General features: G+C 36.4%; 1 protein-coding gene across 5 annotated transcripts in view; it reads right to left on the bottom strand.

Moving 5' to 3' along the window:
• LOC110810502 (Calcium-binding EF hand family protein) overlaps positions 1–15732 on the bottom strand; it is a 32058-nt gene extending 16326 nt beyond the window's left edge. For 3 of the 5 annotated variants that reach the window (XR_015812871.1, XM_088206469.1, XM_088206472.1), the window contains exons 1-2: positions 15088–15731; positions 6060–6262 (exon numbers count right to left, since the gene is read on the bottom strand). Coding sequence is in view for 3 of the 5 variants with exons in the window: in XM_088206469.1 (XP_088062595.1) it covers positions 6060–6262; positions 15088–15437 (553 nt within the window). In the remaining 2 variants the exon portion in view is untranslated. Of the gene's footprint in view, positions 1–6059; positions 6263–15087 lie in introns of all 5 variants that reach the window. The other 2 variants (XR_015812872.1, XM_088206471.1) reach the window with 1 other exon arrangement.
• Between the last annotated feature and the right edge of the window lie 249 nt (positions 15733–15981).

Genomic DNA, 15981 nt, shown 5'->3' on the forward strand with positions numbered 1-15981 from the left:
TAAATCTTTGGGTCATAAGTCTTTGAAGTCAATAGGAATGCAGACATCGACATGCACTACTATGTTCCAAACTGCCCCTTAGGTGTAACAATAAAAAATGCATGTTAATTGTTGACAGTGCTTGTCTACTTAAGTGGTTACTAGGTTTGCTACTGTTAAGTTAGATCTTAAGATAGAGCCACATCCGAATCCTTCTAAAACTGTTTTGGAGTATGATGCCACATTCATAATCAGTCATAGGTGTAAACTTCTGATTTAGATGAGAATTTCTACTTATGAAATTGACTAAGATCTTTTACCTGTAAAAACCATTCATTTTGTTTCCTTGGTTTTACGACCTTGATGTAATAGTTTATCAAGGAAGAACTATATGTTAAGTATAATGGTAAACAATTGTTGTCAACCTAAGGTTACTCATATATTTTCAGTCAAGATGATCTTGAGAAACAAAAGAGGAAGGGTAAAATGTTGTCTTCCCTTGAACATTATTGACTTAACTCTCTAGATTCATCAAATAGTACTAAAATTAAGTCTAAAGTGTTCACAGATAAATAAACTTTCCAATTTGACGTCTTCAAAACCTCCTAAAGAAAAACTTCCATATTCATCTAAGCTTAAGTCTGATATTGTTTCAAAGTTAAATCAATCAAGAAACCAATTTCTTTCATGCGAAGTGCAATCAATTATTAAATAATAACCATCCGTCAACTCCATCTCCAGGAATAGGTTGTTGAGCTTCATGGATGCCCTCTCTAGGTATCATCAGATCCAAATAGTAAAGGTGGATGAGGAGAAGATCTCATTTGTGACACATTAGCATAACTATTAGCTTGGAAAGATTTTTTTTTTTTGAGATAAACAGTATGATGTCATTCCTTCATTCACAAGCCCCTAAGGGGTGCCAACCCATTCACAAAAAAAATTTACATGTTAATCAAAATAACAATAAGATCTTCAAAATTCTCCATTGTATAAAGAGAATGACCTATAATCAAAAAACTTAGGGTCAGAAACCATCTATCTCTAACCCTATCAAAGTTGTCTTCCAACCCCTCAAAAGCTCTCATGTTCCTCCTTTCTGCACCATCCAAAAGATACCAAGGGGAATGAGACTCACATGTTTCTTCCCTCCACTAATAGCCTTTCAAGCTCAGATCTCTTCCGTTCTCAAACTAGTCATCATCCAACTGATCTCCAGTAACCATAAACCAAGGTCCACAATTTATACACAAACGAGCACCAAATGAGGATATGATTATAGGACTTTGTCTCTCTTACATAGGAAACATCCGTTCACTAATATTTTTTCCCTCCTCATCAGCATATCAATAATAAGGATATACCCACAACCCACTTCCCATGCATAGAAAATAACTTTGGATGGAACATTAACCTTCCAGATTTTTTAAAGGAAAATTAGTGTTTGTGGCCTCATTTTTAGTCATATAATTATAGGACCTGACCGAAAAAGACACTCTATCATTGAATCTCCAAAAAGGTTGGTCACTGCTCTCGTTGACTACAGCAGTAAAGAGTGTATGGAGGAGAGTCTCATAGTCATTAACTTCTCAATTGTTGAGGTTTCTCATAACTTCCACATGTCATTCCTCTTCCACTCTCATTTTCTCTATATGACTCATGTACCTAGATATTCTTGTGCAATACAATATCATAGATCTAGAAAATTGTTCTCTGAGCGATCCCCCTCTTAACCAAGCATCATGCCAAAAGCTAACTTTGTCCCCTATGCCAACCATCCACCTAATATAATCCTAAAATTTGTTTCTACCCATGCATTTTTTTTTCCACATTCCTTTTCTATGCGATTTAGTCGATTCTTTAGTGTACCACCCTCTATTCCACCTAATACAATCTTGGAATTTGTTCCTACTGATGCATGTTTTTTTCTAGATTCCCTCTCGTGCGGTCTGGTCAACACTCTAAGTTACCACCCTCTATCCATAGTTCCAAACTTCACCTCAATCACCCTTCATCAAAGGGTACCGTTTTCATTCATGAATCTCCAAAGCCACTTCCCTTGCAAGGTCAAATTCATCTCTACTAAAAATCTCAACCCTAAACCTCCCTGACACATATGGTTTTTAACTTTTTCTCTACACATAGCTTGGAAGGAATATAGAGGCGAGTTTTCAAGTAAGATACCCCCAGTAAGAGGCAGGTAGATCTAGTTCCTAGAGGTTGGACCCTAAAGATAAAAAAAAGATTTAGATAAGGACATAGATGAGCATATAGCTAAGAGGTTGTTGGAAGGTGTTTGTGACTATTAGCTACATCAAAAAGCAGAACATTAAGGATAGGTTTTCATCCCCAATTTTAATATATTTTGGATAAGTTAGTGGACTCAAATTGGCTCAATATAGGTCTTCATACAGGTGTTATGCAATGAGTGTTATATTATGTGATGAATGAAGAATCCCCATAAAATCCCAAAATGAATTATTCAAGAGCTTAGTTATGCCATTTTGTCTTTCTAGTGCTTATATGACTTGCATTCATGAGAGCAATGACCCATATCATGCATAATTTTAGTTGTAAATTCCTTATGATTTATGACCATTCTTAGAGGGAGCATTTGGATCATCTTATGTAGATCTTCAACATTCTTGGAAAGACCAAACATTTTTTAAAAAAATAAAAAGTATAATATGATTCATTCACAGGTGCCAAAGGGAAACAAACTCATATGCAAAAATATTTATATATCAATTAAAATGTCAATAAAGTTCGCAAATCCTCAAAAAAATAAAGATGATGACCCTTAATAAAAAAAACCTATGATCTAAAACTAACTATCCTTAACCCTATCAAAATCCACTTCCTTGCCCTAAACACCACTCCTATTTCTTTCTTTCCATACCATCCTAAACACCACTCCTGTCGTGTGATCACAACAGGTGTTGAATAATTTATATGGATCTTTTAGCATGAGCATACCACATAAATCTAGGAATCACTGGTGTGAAGAAGTACCTATTTCTTTCTTTCCATACCTTCCAAAAGGTGGCAAGGGGGATAAGGCTGAGGTACTTCTTCACACCAGTGATTCCTAGATTTATGTGGTATGCTCATGCCAAAAGATCCATATAAATTATTCAACACCTGTTGTGATCACACGAGCGGGCACAGGATGTGGTTATAAAGATAATCATTGCATAGAATTATTTTTGCCGTGGATTCTGTAAGGATTGAAAGAAACATTCAACTCATGACAAGAAAGTTTTTGTTGTAGTAAACTACCTTAGTTAACAGAGATGTTGCTTCCTCCCGAGGTACCTTATCTCATACTCAAAATACCAATGAACCTTGAGATACTCATCTTTCCAATAAAAATTGCATCATAGTCATGATAAGTGGGTCAAATTCTCTAATAGTTATCCCTTTGCTCTTATATGTTGTTTAACTATTCATGACAATAAAAAAGGCTGACAATGCATTTAATGGGACATCAAATTGCAGCTTGAGGCTTTTATTTGGGTACAATACTGGGTTAAAACCATGTCATTATCATTGTTGACTTTGGATATGATTCTTATGTTGTTCGGTCCATTGGAGCATGCACTTTCAACTTTCTTCATGATACACATCACATTTACATATTGATTTGATATTCTTTGTCATAATGCTCTTCTTTCTAAGCAAACTATATTCATACCTAACATATTCCTAGTTTGCCTGCTAAGATTAAATGTAACATCACAATAAGCAATGTAGATTATGAATTTATTAGTATTGTGCAATGTAGACCAAGTGAAATTTATTATTATGTTGATTCTGTCATGATTTGCACTAAAAGTAAGCGTTATCTTATCCTTCTTAAGAATTTACTCCCTCGAGGTGCAGACCCTTCTATCATTTTGAGAAAGCTTGGATCTAATATTTATTTACTTGATTAGCCGCCTAGTCATGGGAATATAAGTAATTTTCATTGTAAGTCAAGTTTTTTTTTTGTGATATAAGTAAATATTTCCTATATGGGCCACTCCCCTTTGGTGCCTTTTAATATCAATATCATTTCCTCTAAAAGAAAAAGTCAAGGACAACATGGTGAGCTTCAAAAAGTCACATGTCAATCTAATAGAGGTTTACATTCTCATATGGTTGGTGAAAAATAATTGAAATATTCAAACAACTAAACCAAAAAAAAAGTATAATGAAATGTAAGGAATAGAATGAACAATTCAAGATCACTATCAAAGGACCTCAAAGGCATTAAAATTCTTTTACTATAGCCACGGCTGAAGATCAATAATTTATGTAAGCTCTTCTGCTTACTTTCTTTTATGCTGGCATGGGAAGCAGAATAAGAAGATAAAATAAATTTTCATTTCAAGAAGTTTTGTAATTACTATTACCACTTAGTATCTTTAACTTTAGTCTACAAAATTAACTTTTGTAATTACTATTACTACTTTAATAATAACTTAGGCTATTCAGATAAATTTTAAGTTATAGAAGCTTTTGATTTCCTCTTTAATTACTTTATCAGCAATAAATAATAGGCAATGATCAATTAGGAACTCCTTTTGCCAAAGTTTTATTCCATGTTATCTCCCTCTGTGTTCTTTCCTCAAGTTATTGTTCAACCTAACTTATCTCATTCAATCTACTTCTCCTTATAATTCTTTACCTTAATATCTAATTTCTTCTAGTCTATCTCTATTCTTTTGTTTCTCATCTAAATTTCCTCTATTTCTGAATTAGCTTTCCTAGCAGTTAGCTTAGACACTACTTATCCTACATCAACTGGCATAAGTATCAATCACCGAATCCTATGATTTCACATCCTTATAATAACTTAAGAAAGAAAATAGAGAGATGACAGGGATTAAAACATTAGAAAAGGAATTCGGAATTCATTACCGGATCAAATAGGGTGGGTGGAAGAGGGTATTAATAAGATTAGAGGAAATTTAGAAAAGGAATTCTGGGTATAATTTAGAAAAGGAATTCTGAATTCATCACCGGATCCCATGATTTCACATCCTTATATTGTGCTCCCAATGAATTCAAAACAATTGGCTCTCATTCCCTTTACAATCTTTTGGGAAGTGTGGAAAGAAAAAAATAGGAGAATAGATGATGAGGTGGAAGAGAGTATTAATAAGATTAGAGCTAGATGGTTCCAAACCCTAAATGTTTTGGTTATGGATCAACCTTTATACTCTATGGAGGATTTAAGAGAACTGATTGATATCCTAACCAACATGTACATAATTTTGTACATGGTTTTGCATCTCTTGATACTTGTATTTAATGATATTTTATATCCTTTTTATTTCAAAAACAAAAATACTTAAGGCCTAAGATTTTTGATAAAGAATCGTCCTCTTTATATTTGTGAGGGCTTAGGGAACCTAATTGATATGTTGATAGACTCATAAAGTTCTGCAAAAAAAGTTGCACCCTTTTGGTTCTTTTAAATACTTTTTTTTCTATATTTCAAAAAAAAAAAATTCCTCTGATCTACCTGAATTTTTCTGTTACTCACATAAATTTCTTCAATTTCTAAATTATCTCTAGGACAAATTGGTTTAGACACTGCTACTCCTACATTAACATGCATACTTTGTGCCCTTATATTGGCACCTTAATCAATTTACAGCTCAATAAATCCAATTATTAGGCATACAATGATAACATCACAAAAATCTACCAAACAGTGGATCTCCAAAGGGCATGACAGAAGCAATCCCATTTACAACCAAAAAAACTTGACAAAAAATCACTATATGATTAGTGGTTCTATTTATTTAGTATAAATAAAAACCAAAAAAAAGGGTGAAGCATATGCATGTAAGCCAATATTAAATTAGATTGGAAAGCTTAAGAAAGATTTCCATAATTCATGAAAGCAAATTGAAGAGGGTAATGTAGTCCCCAAAAGAAATCAGTTCGTAACCAATCAGAGGTTAGAAGCAAAAACAGAGCATTCAAAAATTACAAAACCACTGAGGACACTTATTAATTCACAAAATAGAAACAAATCATAAGTTCGACTGCATGGATTAAGACTAGTGGTTTGTAGCAAGAACTTTGACCTGCACTATGAACCCAACTTGGAGGCTCATATTCTGTAAATGAAACAAAGCCATCCTTGTTTTTGTCATGAATGTCCATTTCCCTCTGAGTCCTATGCATGACCTCTCTAGCTGCCTGCTGTAAATTCCATTCGGTCAATTCGTTCTCACTCACAAACCCATCAGCTGGATCCACATCAATCTTTGGAAACAGCAGTATCAACCTGCAGGTCATCAATCAAAATTTTATAAAAAGTGCCATCTAAGTACAAAATTTTATAAAAAGTGCCACCTAAATAGAAAGTTCTATAAACAGTGCCAACCAAGTACAAAAATTTGTGAACTCTCTAGGAGTGACTTTATCTACAAATCTTTTGTCATTATACTATGTCTAGGGAAAGGGAAAGGAAAGGCAAGGAAAGGAAAGAACGAGCACCATCCTTTCCCTTGTTTGGATGAAAAAATAAAAAGTTAGTGAAAGGAGGAATGATTATTAACCCTTATCCCTTGCTTTTGCTTGAACGTTCAAATTGTTATCCCTACTATATGTAGGTGGGAGGGTAGGGAAGGTAACAGAAAAGACTTAAAACTTTTAATAGTTAATTTATTATTTTACCCTTCATCGTCAAACTAGTCATTCTACTTAATGTAGGCATTGTTGACAATTTTGTTATCGTAAATCATTTCCTTTCCTTTCTAAACCTTTACAACAAGCATTTGCTTTCTTTTTATTTCTTAATTTTTTGTTACTGAAACAAAGGAAACACATTTGATTTCCTTTTCTTTCCGACCAGTTTGTTTCCTTTCTATTCCCTCACTAATTTTTTTTATCCAAATATAGTGTAAATTTACAGGTTAAAGCGTATATGTAGATTTTTAACATTAACAGCAATAGCTGTTGTTTTTTATACTGTAAAAGAAATAGACTTTTGGTTAATTTGAATAGAGACACTCTAATGTTTGTTGACCTGGAGCATAATTTAAACTGAAGCCAAGTATACAAGTCCAAAAAACTCAGTCTAGTAACCAATCCTGCTAGAATCCAGGAAATACTAAAAAGGGAAATAAACACATTAGACAGAGGTCTCTTACATATGTGCCAAAAATTTAAAAAAAATGAACAACGGAGATTCCCAGCAGTCTTAGAGTCCTATTTGCAAAGAAAGGAGCAGCTGACTCAATTTTCTATCTTATCATTAAGTTGTCAATGCTCAAATTCAAAAACCTCTCACATGCCATTTCCCAAGAAAACAACAAACTTTGAGAAGCATTCATATTCTTCTAAAGCACATTCCTTTGCATACAACCTAAGAACATAGAGACAACCTTACATCAAAAGAGACCTCAATTTGCTAACACAATATCACAGTTACCTTCCATAACCAAATCTACTATTTGACTATATGGTTCCACAGAATGGCCTCCCAATCTCACACAACATGATATAATGGTAGATAGAACTCCTCCAAGCCAACTCATTATTGGATATACAGTACATGAATCAACTAAGGGATTCTTGTCCCAGGCTATGGGAAAGTGATCCTGGAATTGATACTTCGAGGTCTATCTCCAAACCAACAAACATGCCGAAAGAAAAAAGGACTCAACTGAAACCTGAAGAAAGGAGGGACATGGCAGCCTTCCTAATTCACTTTCAAACTTCCACATCACAAAATTTTCTTCACTCTCTAGGAACCAACTGATTAACATCAAAATATTTCCTTTGACACCAACACCGGCTGGAAGATTTCTCACTTCACTTTTGCTTCAGTTGACTGTCAACCTGGATACTGACCAGGATATAAGAAAGGTGAATGCCAAGGTAGCTGACTTGTTCTTCCGCTACTCCAAAAAAATTGGAAATGTGATAGCATTGTAGGATTATGAAGTATTTGGCACTTCTACCTATGCTTATGTTTACCTATATTTTCTTTGTTATTTTGTTTCACACTCTACAGCAGTTTCCCTTTTATACCTGCATTGCTTGGAGAACTTTTTTTCTTTTAAATAAAAAGTATGGTATGTTTCATTAATCCGTAAGTACCAAGGGGGTGTCAATCAATGTACAAAAAAGTATTTATATGTCAATTAAAATATTAATAAGGTCCCCAAAATCTTCCATTGTATAAAGAGCATGACCTATAACCAAAAACATAAGAATCTAGAACCATCTATCTCTAACTCTATCAAAATCATCTTCCATCCCCTCAAAAACTCTCATATTCTTCTCTTTCTAAACTACCAAAAAGATAGTAAGAGAATGAGACTCATATGTCTCTTTCCTCCACCATCTTCCCTTATTGAATCAGCCATCACCCAATTAATTCCCAGCAACCTTTAAACCATGATCCATGACTTATTCGCAAGCGAACACCAAAGAAGAATGTAACTACAAGATTCTGCCTCACTCTTGCATAGAAAACAATCATTCACCAGAACTTTTCCCCTCCTCATCAGCTTGTCAATAGTAAGGATACACCTACAATCTGCTTTCCACAGAAAAAAAGCAACTCTAGTTGGAGCATTAACCTTCCAAATTTACCAAAAAGGAAAACTAATCTCTGTGGTGTCATTTTTAATAAATAATTATAGAAAGACTAGACCAAAAAAGACCCTTTGGTATTGAGAGTCCAGATTGGTTGGTTATTACTCTTGTTAATTGAGGCAGATGAGAGTGTATTGAGGAGAGCCTCGTAATCATTAAATTTCAAGTCATTGAGGTTTCTCATAACTTCCACATGTCATTCCTTTTTTCCAATTATCTTTGAATGACTCAAAAACCATGATATCATTGCGTCATGCAATAGCATAAATGTGGGAAATTGATTTGAGTTATCACCCTCCACGCCAAGCATCCTGCCAAAAGCTTATTATATCCCCACAGCCAACCCTCCACCTGATGCAATCTTGGAATTTATTCTTATCTATGCACATCTTTTTCCACATATCCTTCCCATGCGGTCTAGTCAATATTGTTGAGTACTCTCTATCAACAGTATCAAACTTTGCCGCTATCACCCTCCACCATAGGATAGCATTCTCTTTCATGAATGTACATAGCCATCTACCATGTAAGGCCAGATTCATCTCCGCTAGAGATCTCAACCCCAGGCCTCTTTGAGATATTGGCTTTTTAATCTCATCTCACACAACCAAGTGATATTTTTGTCTATCCCAAAGTCGCTCCAAAGGAATTTACATTGAATTAGTTCTAGTCTCTTGGCGACATTCACCGAGATTGTGAAAAGGGACATACAATAAATGGGGAGGTGGCCAACATACTTCTAATAAGTGTGAATCCACTTACCTCCCATAAAAGGTAAACCCAATAATTCAAATTTGTCAAAGTCTCCTTAAATTCTTCAGCGCAAACCTTCAAGAATTGCTCTCCAGACTTTTCATGTCTGTTCAAGCCCATATAGAAATCCCCTCTCGCAACCTATGGGAAGTCCCATTTTGGCTTGCAGTTCTCAGAGTCCTTCCATAGTGAACCATCTCTCTCATTTCCGATGAACACCCATTTCCACCATTTCTACAATCTTCAAACAGGCATGAAATAGAGTATTGTCCCAACAGTACCTCCTTACATTTAAAAACCCCCTCCTTCAATAGAATCAGAATCCCTCTAGATATTCCTCTATTAGGTAGATCCTTCCAACCTATCGCTTTAGTCTTCCAAAGGCTCTAGATAATATGGTTAAAAATGGATTCCATTTTATATTCTTGAAGGTAAATCACGTCAAGTTTCTACCTATTCATACAACTCCCAATAACCTATCTCTTCTTTTTGTCGTTTATGCCAAACATTCCCAAAAATGATGCTACCAAACATGAATTAAGCATCTTCAAACCCCCCCCCCCTCCCTCCCGCTCTCTTCTTTCTCCTTTCTTTGGATTATCATAATTAATACTAGAATGCGGCCTTCTCAATTCCCTACCCCCCCCCCCCCCCTGTCTATTTTTTGCTTTTGCTTTTAACATTTCCCCTCTCACCTTCTCATTCTTTCTTTTTTCTATCTCCTTAAAAAGCTTCATAGTCCACTCTTCTAAGTCGTCAAAAGTGACCCTAAGCATGCTACTAATTCACTGAATATTCTGAAGAATCCATCTTAAATTTTCTTCCTCAATTAAGTCCCTAATCTTCTCCTCCACCTCCTCCTCAACCATTACCTCCCCCTTCTACACCACAACCATGTCAGCCCGCCTCAGCATAACTACAACTGCCTCACTCTCCGCCGGAATCACCATTAGGATTCGGACTAAACCCTCGTCTTCAATCTTGGTCACATCACGGTCAAACACATGTGTCAGCTTCTCTCCTCTTTTCCCTACTTGATCCTTCCTCCTTGCAATCACCACTAGTCTCCCCCACTCATCATTATCCTCTCTGCCATCAAAATCAATTTCTGCATCCACCTTTGCTACCAATGAGAGATTTTCTGCCTACCCTGATACATGTCAAAGGTTTGTGCGTTTTTTTCCCAAATCACAGTTCTCTAAATCATTTTTAAGCTAAGACCCAATGTTTTAACCCATCTCCTAAGCTCTACCCACTAGACCCATTTAGCCTTCTCAGCCCGTTTAGAACGTTTATACAACCCATCATTCCTCTTGTAATTGGCTCTCCTTATCGAGGCCCGTTCCAATTCAAATAAACACCAAAATGTTGTATGTCGCTTATGTTTTGGGCTACACGAAAACGAAACACCTCCCTTGCATTTTGGTAGTTAAAATTTTGAAATTATAAATCGACCCAACCCGTCTTGAAAACGGGTCTTGTCTTCCCTACCTGGCTCCCATATTCCAAACTCTCCTTCACAGCTTCGATGAAGTTGTTCTCTCTTCTCACCTCTAATTTCAACCACAGCTTTGTTCTGCAGTTTGGACAACATAGCATAACCAGTAAAATTCTCGACCTTCTTTCAGGCTATGCATTTGCTTCTAAACATTTGTTCTAACCTCCTCAAGCTTCTATGTTGCCTTGAATTTTCTACCTGCCATTTCAAATAGTGTCACAATCATTTTCCACCATCCACCAACCTGTGGACCTTTCAAAATAAAAATTTGCCTCACTATCTCCCCTTTCCCATCTGTGCAGACCAAAAACCTCCCATTCATGTTCCTACCCATGGCCACCCGCAAGTTGTGGCTCCTTCTTATCTTGTTCCGACCATATACCTTCCCACCTTTAGTCCAGTAAAACTCATGTAAAGCTCCCAGTAACAAGTCCACATCATCTTCTCAAAATGAGATTAAAACCCTAAAGCATCTCCCACTTTTACTCACCCTCATTCCTTTTGATTTTTCCCCCTCATAGATAATATCGAAAGTTTTACTTTCATGGCCAAAAATCTTTTCTCTTGAGTGATCATCCTAACCGCCCCCCTTAAGGACGACAATGTTGGCCATGCGAGTATACTCAACCTACGTCCGGTTGATTTCTCTCAACCTGCCAAACATCTAGTCAAAGCTCTCTCTTGTCCAGTCATCACAGTTCTCTCGTTAGGTATTTGGAGATTACACTTATTCAGCCTTGTTTAAAGAACTTATCGTCAAGACTACAATTCAAGGTCAACGACAATTGGCCAAAACATTGATTTTTTCATTCCTCATGTCGATTTTCATTTTAAGAGACTCTTTGTTGTAGAAAAGAAGACTTTGGTGGACCATTTTAGGAGATTGTGCTTGTGGGAGGAAGGATCGACGACATTAGTGTTAGAAGATATACAAAAGGTTCAGTTCAACCATTATTTTCTAGGAAGAAGAGGTGGACCGGTTGCTTATAAAGCTCTGAGAGTTTTACTTGGAGGAAGGCAAAGGCTCCTATGTCAGAAGCATGGCGGGTCGATAATATTCCTTGCAGGTGGCATTAAGAGATAGCAGAGTTGGTAGGTTCCCGATATTGACAGAGAAGAATGAAGAGCATAGGAGGATTTTCATTCCTTAAGGGCTTCAGGCAAGCGGATGGTGGAGATTGATGGTGACATTGAGTGAATTGACGGGTAAAGCATTGAAACATCCATGGAAACCAAAGTTGAATCTACCACGTATCTTGGAAGAAGGAGAATAGATACCAATTTCAATAAAAAGGGTGACTTGCAACATCTAGTGCCTTAATTACAAATTTATGCTCTATGTGTCACTGGAGACACAATCGATGAGATGTTTCACATAAACAATGAAGGATGCAAGCGTGACAGTCAATCAGGTTGAGAAGATGACACCTATGACTAGAGTAAGTTAGACAAACTTAAAATTTCAAATTGACCCTCAATTGAAACAAAAAGTTCGAATGGACAAAAAATTAAGATTTTTTCGAGTAAACATAAAAAGAGATCAGTTAGGCAAATTAAGCACCTTAGCGAGCCCAAATGTAAAGATTTAGTATCGAGAAAATGGAAATGGACCAAATGAAGCACGTCCAGCTTCCAATCACAAAAGAAACCCACAACTAGCCTAGAAATCAGAAGGTTGTCCTAGAGATAAGGGAGAAGACAAAATCAACAGGTGAGAAGGAAACAACCAACCATTTAGTTTGAAAGAAGATATTGAACATAGCTACTTCGAGGAGAGTAGTCAGCAATCTCTAGATGGGCTTTGGGAATCGGATGGCATCTTGGCAGGCAGGGATGATTCTGAGTTTTTGTTAGCATAAGTTCCAGCGAAAGTGGATGAGGAGATTGTGCCTCTACCTGTGGTAAGGGATGGTGAGGAAACAAGTTCACGGATGACAGTAAAAGGGAGGAAGGTGGATGATTGATCAGTAGTAGTGGTAGAGAAAGAAGAGATTGGGACGTACGACAATGAAGAAATTTTAAAAGCAACCATAATAATATCTTGAAAATTTGTTGGGAGTTAGCTTCAATAATTTTGAGGAACAAGTGTAAGAGGATAATCAAAGATAGAAGAAGAAGGGAGGAGGGTAGAGTTAAGACACCAAAGTCCACATCAAAGAGAAAATATGGGGTGGACAAGGAAAAAGCCAAGGATAATAGAGGAGAGAAGGGTACCAACAATTTTAATATGTTAAAAAAATCATTTTCTAGAATTGGAGGAGTTTCAACAATCCAAATGAATAACGCTAATTAGACGGTGCATGTCTAGATGTAAGTCAAACGTGATCCGTTTTCAAGAAACCAAATTGGAGATGTTTCCAGACTAGTGGCTTTGTTGTATTTGGAAAATAAGGGAGGTGGTTTGGAAGACTTGTTGGCTAATGGGTTGGGGGAGGTATCATTATTTTAAGTAATGAGAGTGTGATGGAAATTGAAAATAGTTAGAGGGTGAATGCTCAGTCTTATGTTGCTAAAATGCAAGGCGAGCGGATGGTGCTAGGTGCTCAAATGTGCCTACATTAGAGGTGAAAGGAGGCAAAGGGAGAAGCTATGGGGAAACCTAGAGAAATGCAAGAGGAGATGGGACCTTCCTTGGGTGATTGGAGAAAACTTCAATATGGATTTCAATGGGCATGAATGTTCGAGGGCGAATTACTCTTGAGCCTACATTTGTGGAAGAGTTTCAGGGCATGATGAATAAATTGAATCTATTAGAACTTACTCTATTAAGGGGAAGATGTACTTAGTTGAATTTTAGGGATAGGCCCATTTTCTCTAGAATTGATCGATTCATTGTATTTGCATCCTTTCAATCATGCACTATTTCATATCATTTCTTTATTGGCTTGCATTCTAACTGAATTATATGTGGACCATGCCCATTCAAATTTGAAAATAAATGGCTTAAAGTACCAGGTTTCCAAGATAAAGTCAAGATGTGGTGGAGAAATAGATGTGGAAGGTCATAGTAGTTCCAGGGTTTATAAGAAATTATTGCAAGTCAAAGCTAAAACTAAAACAATTGAATAGAGACAAATTTAGGGTGGAGGGTAGAAAAGGAATCTTTTCTTCAACAAGTTGGAAGGGCTTGATACACTGGAAGCAGAGAGAGGATTATCAACCAAGGATATAGAAAATAGATAATTCAGCTTGAGTTGTCATATTTAATTATAATGGAGGAGACTGCATTGAGACAAAAGTCAAATGCTATGTGGACAACGGGAAGGGAATAGGAACACAAAATTTCTCAATAGCATGGCAAATCATCATAGAAGATGCAATCATATGGAGAAACTGGAGATGAAAGACCACAGAGTGAAGGGTAATGAAGAATGGAGGTAAAGAGGCAAAAACTTTAGCAATAACCATTTTCCTGGACTATCTTTTTTCCCACCAAACTTTCAAAGCAATTTTCTAAGACACTTCTCTCCATCAGTTGCAAAACAGCTCATCAATTCGCCAAAAAATAGTATTTTTACTCATTCCCATAACTTCCCCACAGCAACAACACTCCCAAAAGGAACCTTCTTTCTAAATGCTTTCAATCTCTTGGCCACATGTCTTGAGATCAGAAAAGAGACATAAGATAAATACAAAAGATGCAAGAGGTAATCTTGACAGATACCAAACTGCCCTCCCTCTGAGCAGCTTAATAGAAGGTCATACAACATGAGTCTCCATGAATAACTATGATCCTATGGGCTTGTAATTAAGTTAGCACACAAAGACATCACTACATCAACCTAATTTTGAATGCACAATATATTTAGCAGAAAAAATAAAATAATTTCCAGGAAATCACCAGTTATGCTGATATCCATTCATGATAACTCCTAAAAACTTGATCGGATACAAACATCCAGATAAAGTATCAACATGATAGATTCTGAACCAAATCTATGAGGTGACAGCTAGAGCGGCCAGCTAAATATATAAGACATTATATAAGCTCATGATTGGTCGACCTAAATCAACTTCTTAATAACCCCCTTGCCCTCCAAAAAGAAATGGAATACAAATAAAAGATCCTTCAATTGAACAACAATAGCTAATATTTAAATAGTATCATTCAATGTTTAAGAAACCAACTAACATAACTCCCTATCAGTTCAAACTAAAACATATAGAAATAATAAAACCCACATGCAGCAATCACACAATGTATAAAGATTTAAAGAATTCACTGAAAGTTATAAGCTAAGTAAATTAGCAACCTATTAGTGACATTGAACTTCTCCTCATCGTTGAGATAATCTTCGGCGTCCATGAAGTCCTCCCACTCGGGCTGTGACTCATGGCCTGGTGCAGAGTCGTGGTCCTTAAACTCGGGATGGGCGTGCTCGAAGTACTCCTTCTCCCATTGCTTATCCTCGCGGCGGCGTTCCATGTCAGCGACCAGTGGGTCAAAGGGTACGGGTTCATGGTGGGCGGGCTTGAAATTGAAAGCAGAACGCAATTTGAGGCGGCGGTGACGGTGGTTCGTGGGTTTCTTGGGGGAGTGAGAGACGAGAAAGAGAATTAATGCAGCTACGATCACGTAAATAAGTACTGAAGCTTTACCCATCTGAATTTGTATTCACATACACTCAACACAAAATGCTTTGTGTATGTATACGTATAGAGAGAGAGAGATCTAGAGAAATGCAGAGGCAGAACTAAGGGGGGTTTAGAGAGAGAAAGAGATCTGGAGAAGGGTTCTAAGAGAGACGAAGAAAGCTTAAGAGAGTTGACGATTTGGACTGATGGCGGAAAAGAAGGAAAGGTGATTTATGGGTTGTAACCAAGGGAGGAGGAGCTGTGGATCTGTTGGCACAGCACAGAGATCATTCATGCTTCTCCCCTTCTCTTTTTGTTTTCTGTTCTTTTTTTATTAAGGAAATTTTTCGTATAATGATGTGATAAACTATTAATTAATTGCTTAATTAAAACATGCTCTAATTGTACTTCACGTTATTTGTCATTTTTTTTTTATTTTTTATTTTTCCCCCACAACCTAAAGAACCTCGTTGCATTTGGAAAGATACAAAATTATTGCTTTTCATTTAAAAATAATACAAATTTATTTCGTTTCTTAAAAAGATAAAATTGTCAAATATTTCTTAAGTTTG

This window comes from Carica papaya, chromosome 6, assembly GCF_054855325.1.
Source record: "Carica papaya isolate Zhongbai chromosome 6, ASM5485532v1, whole genome shotgun sequence".
Lineage (NCBI taxonomy): Eukaryota > Viridiplantae > Streptophyta > Magnoliopsida > Brassicales > Caricaceae > Carica > Carica papaya.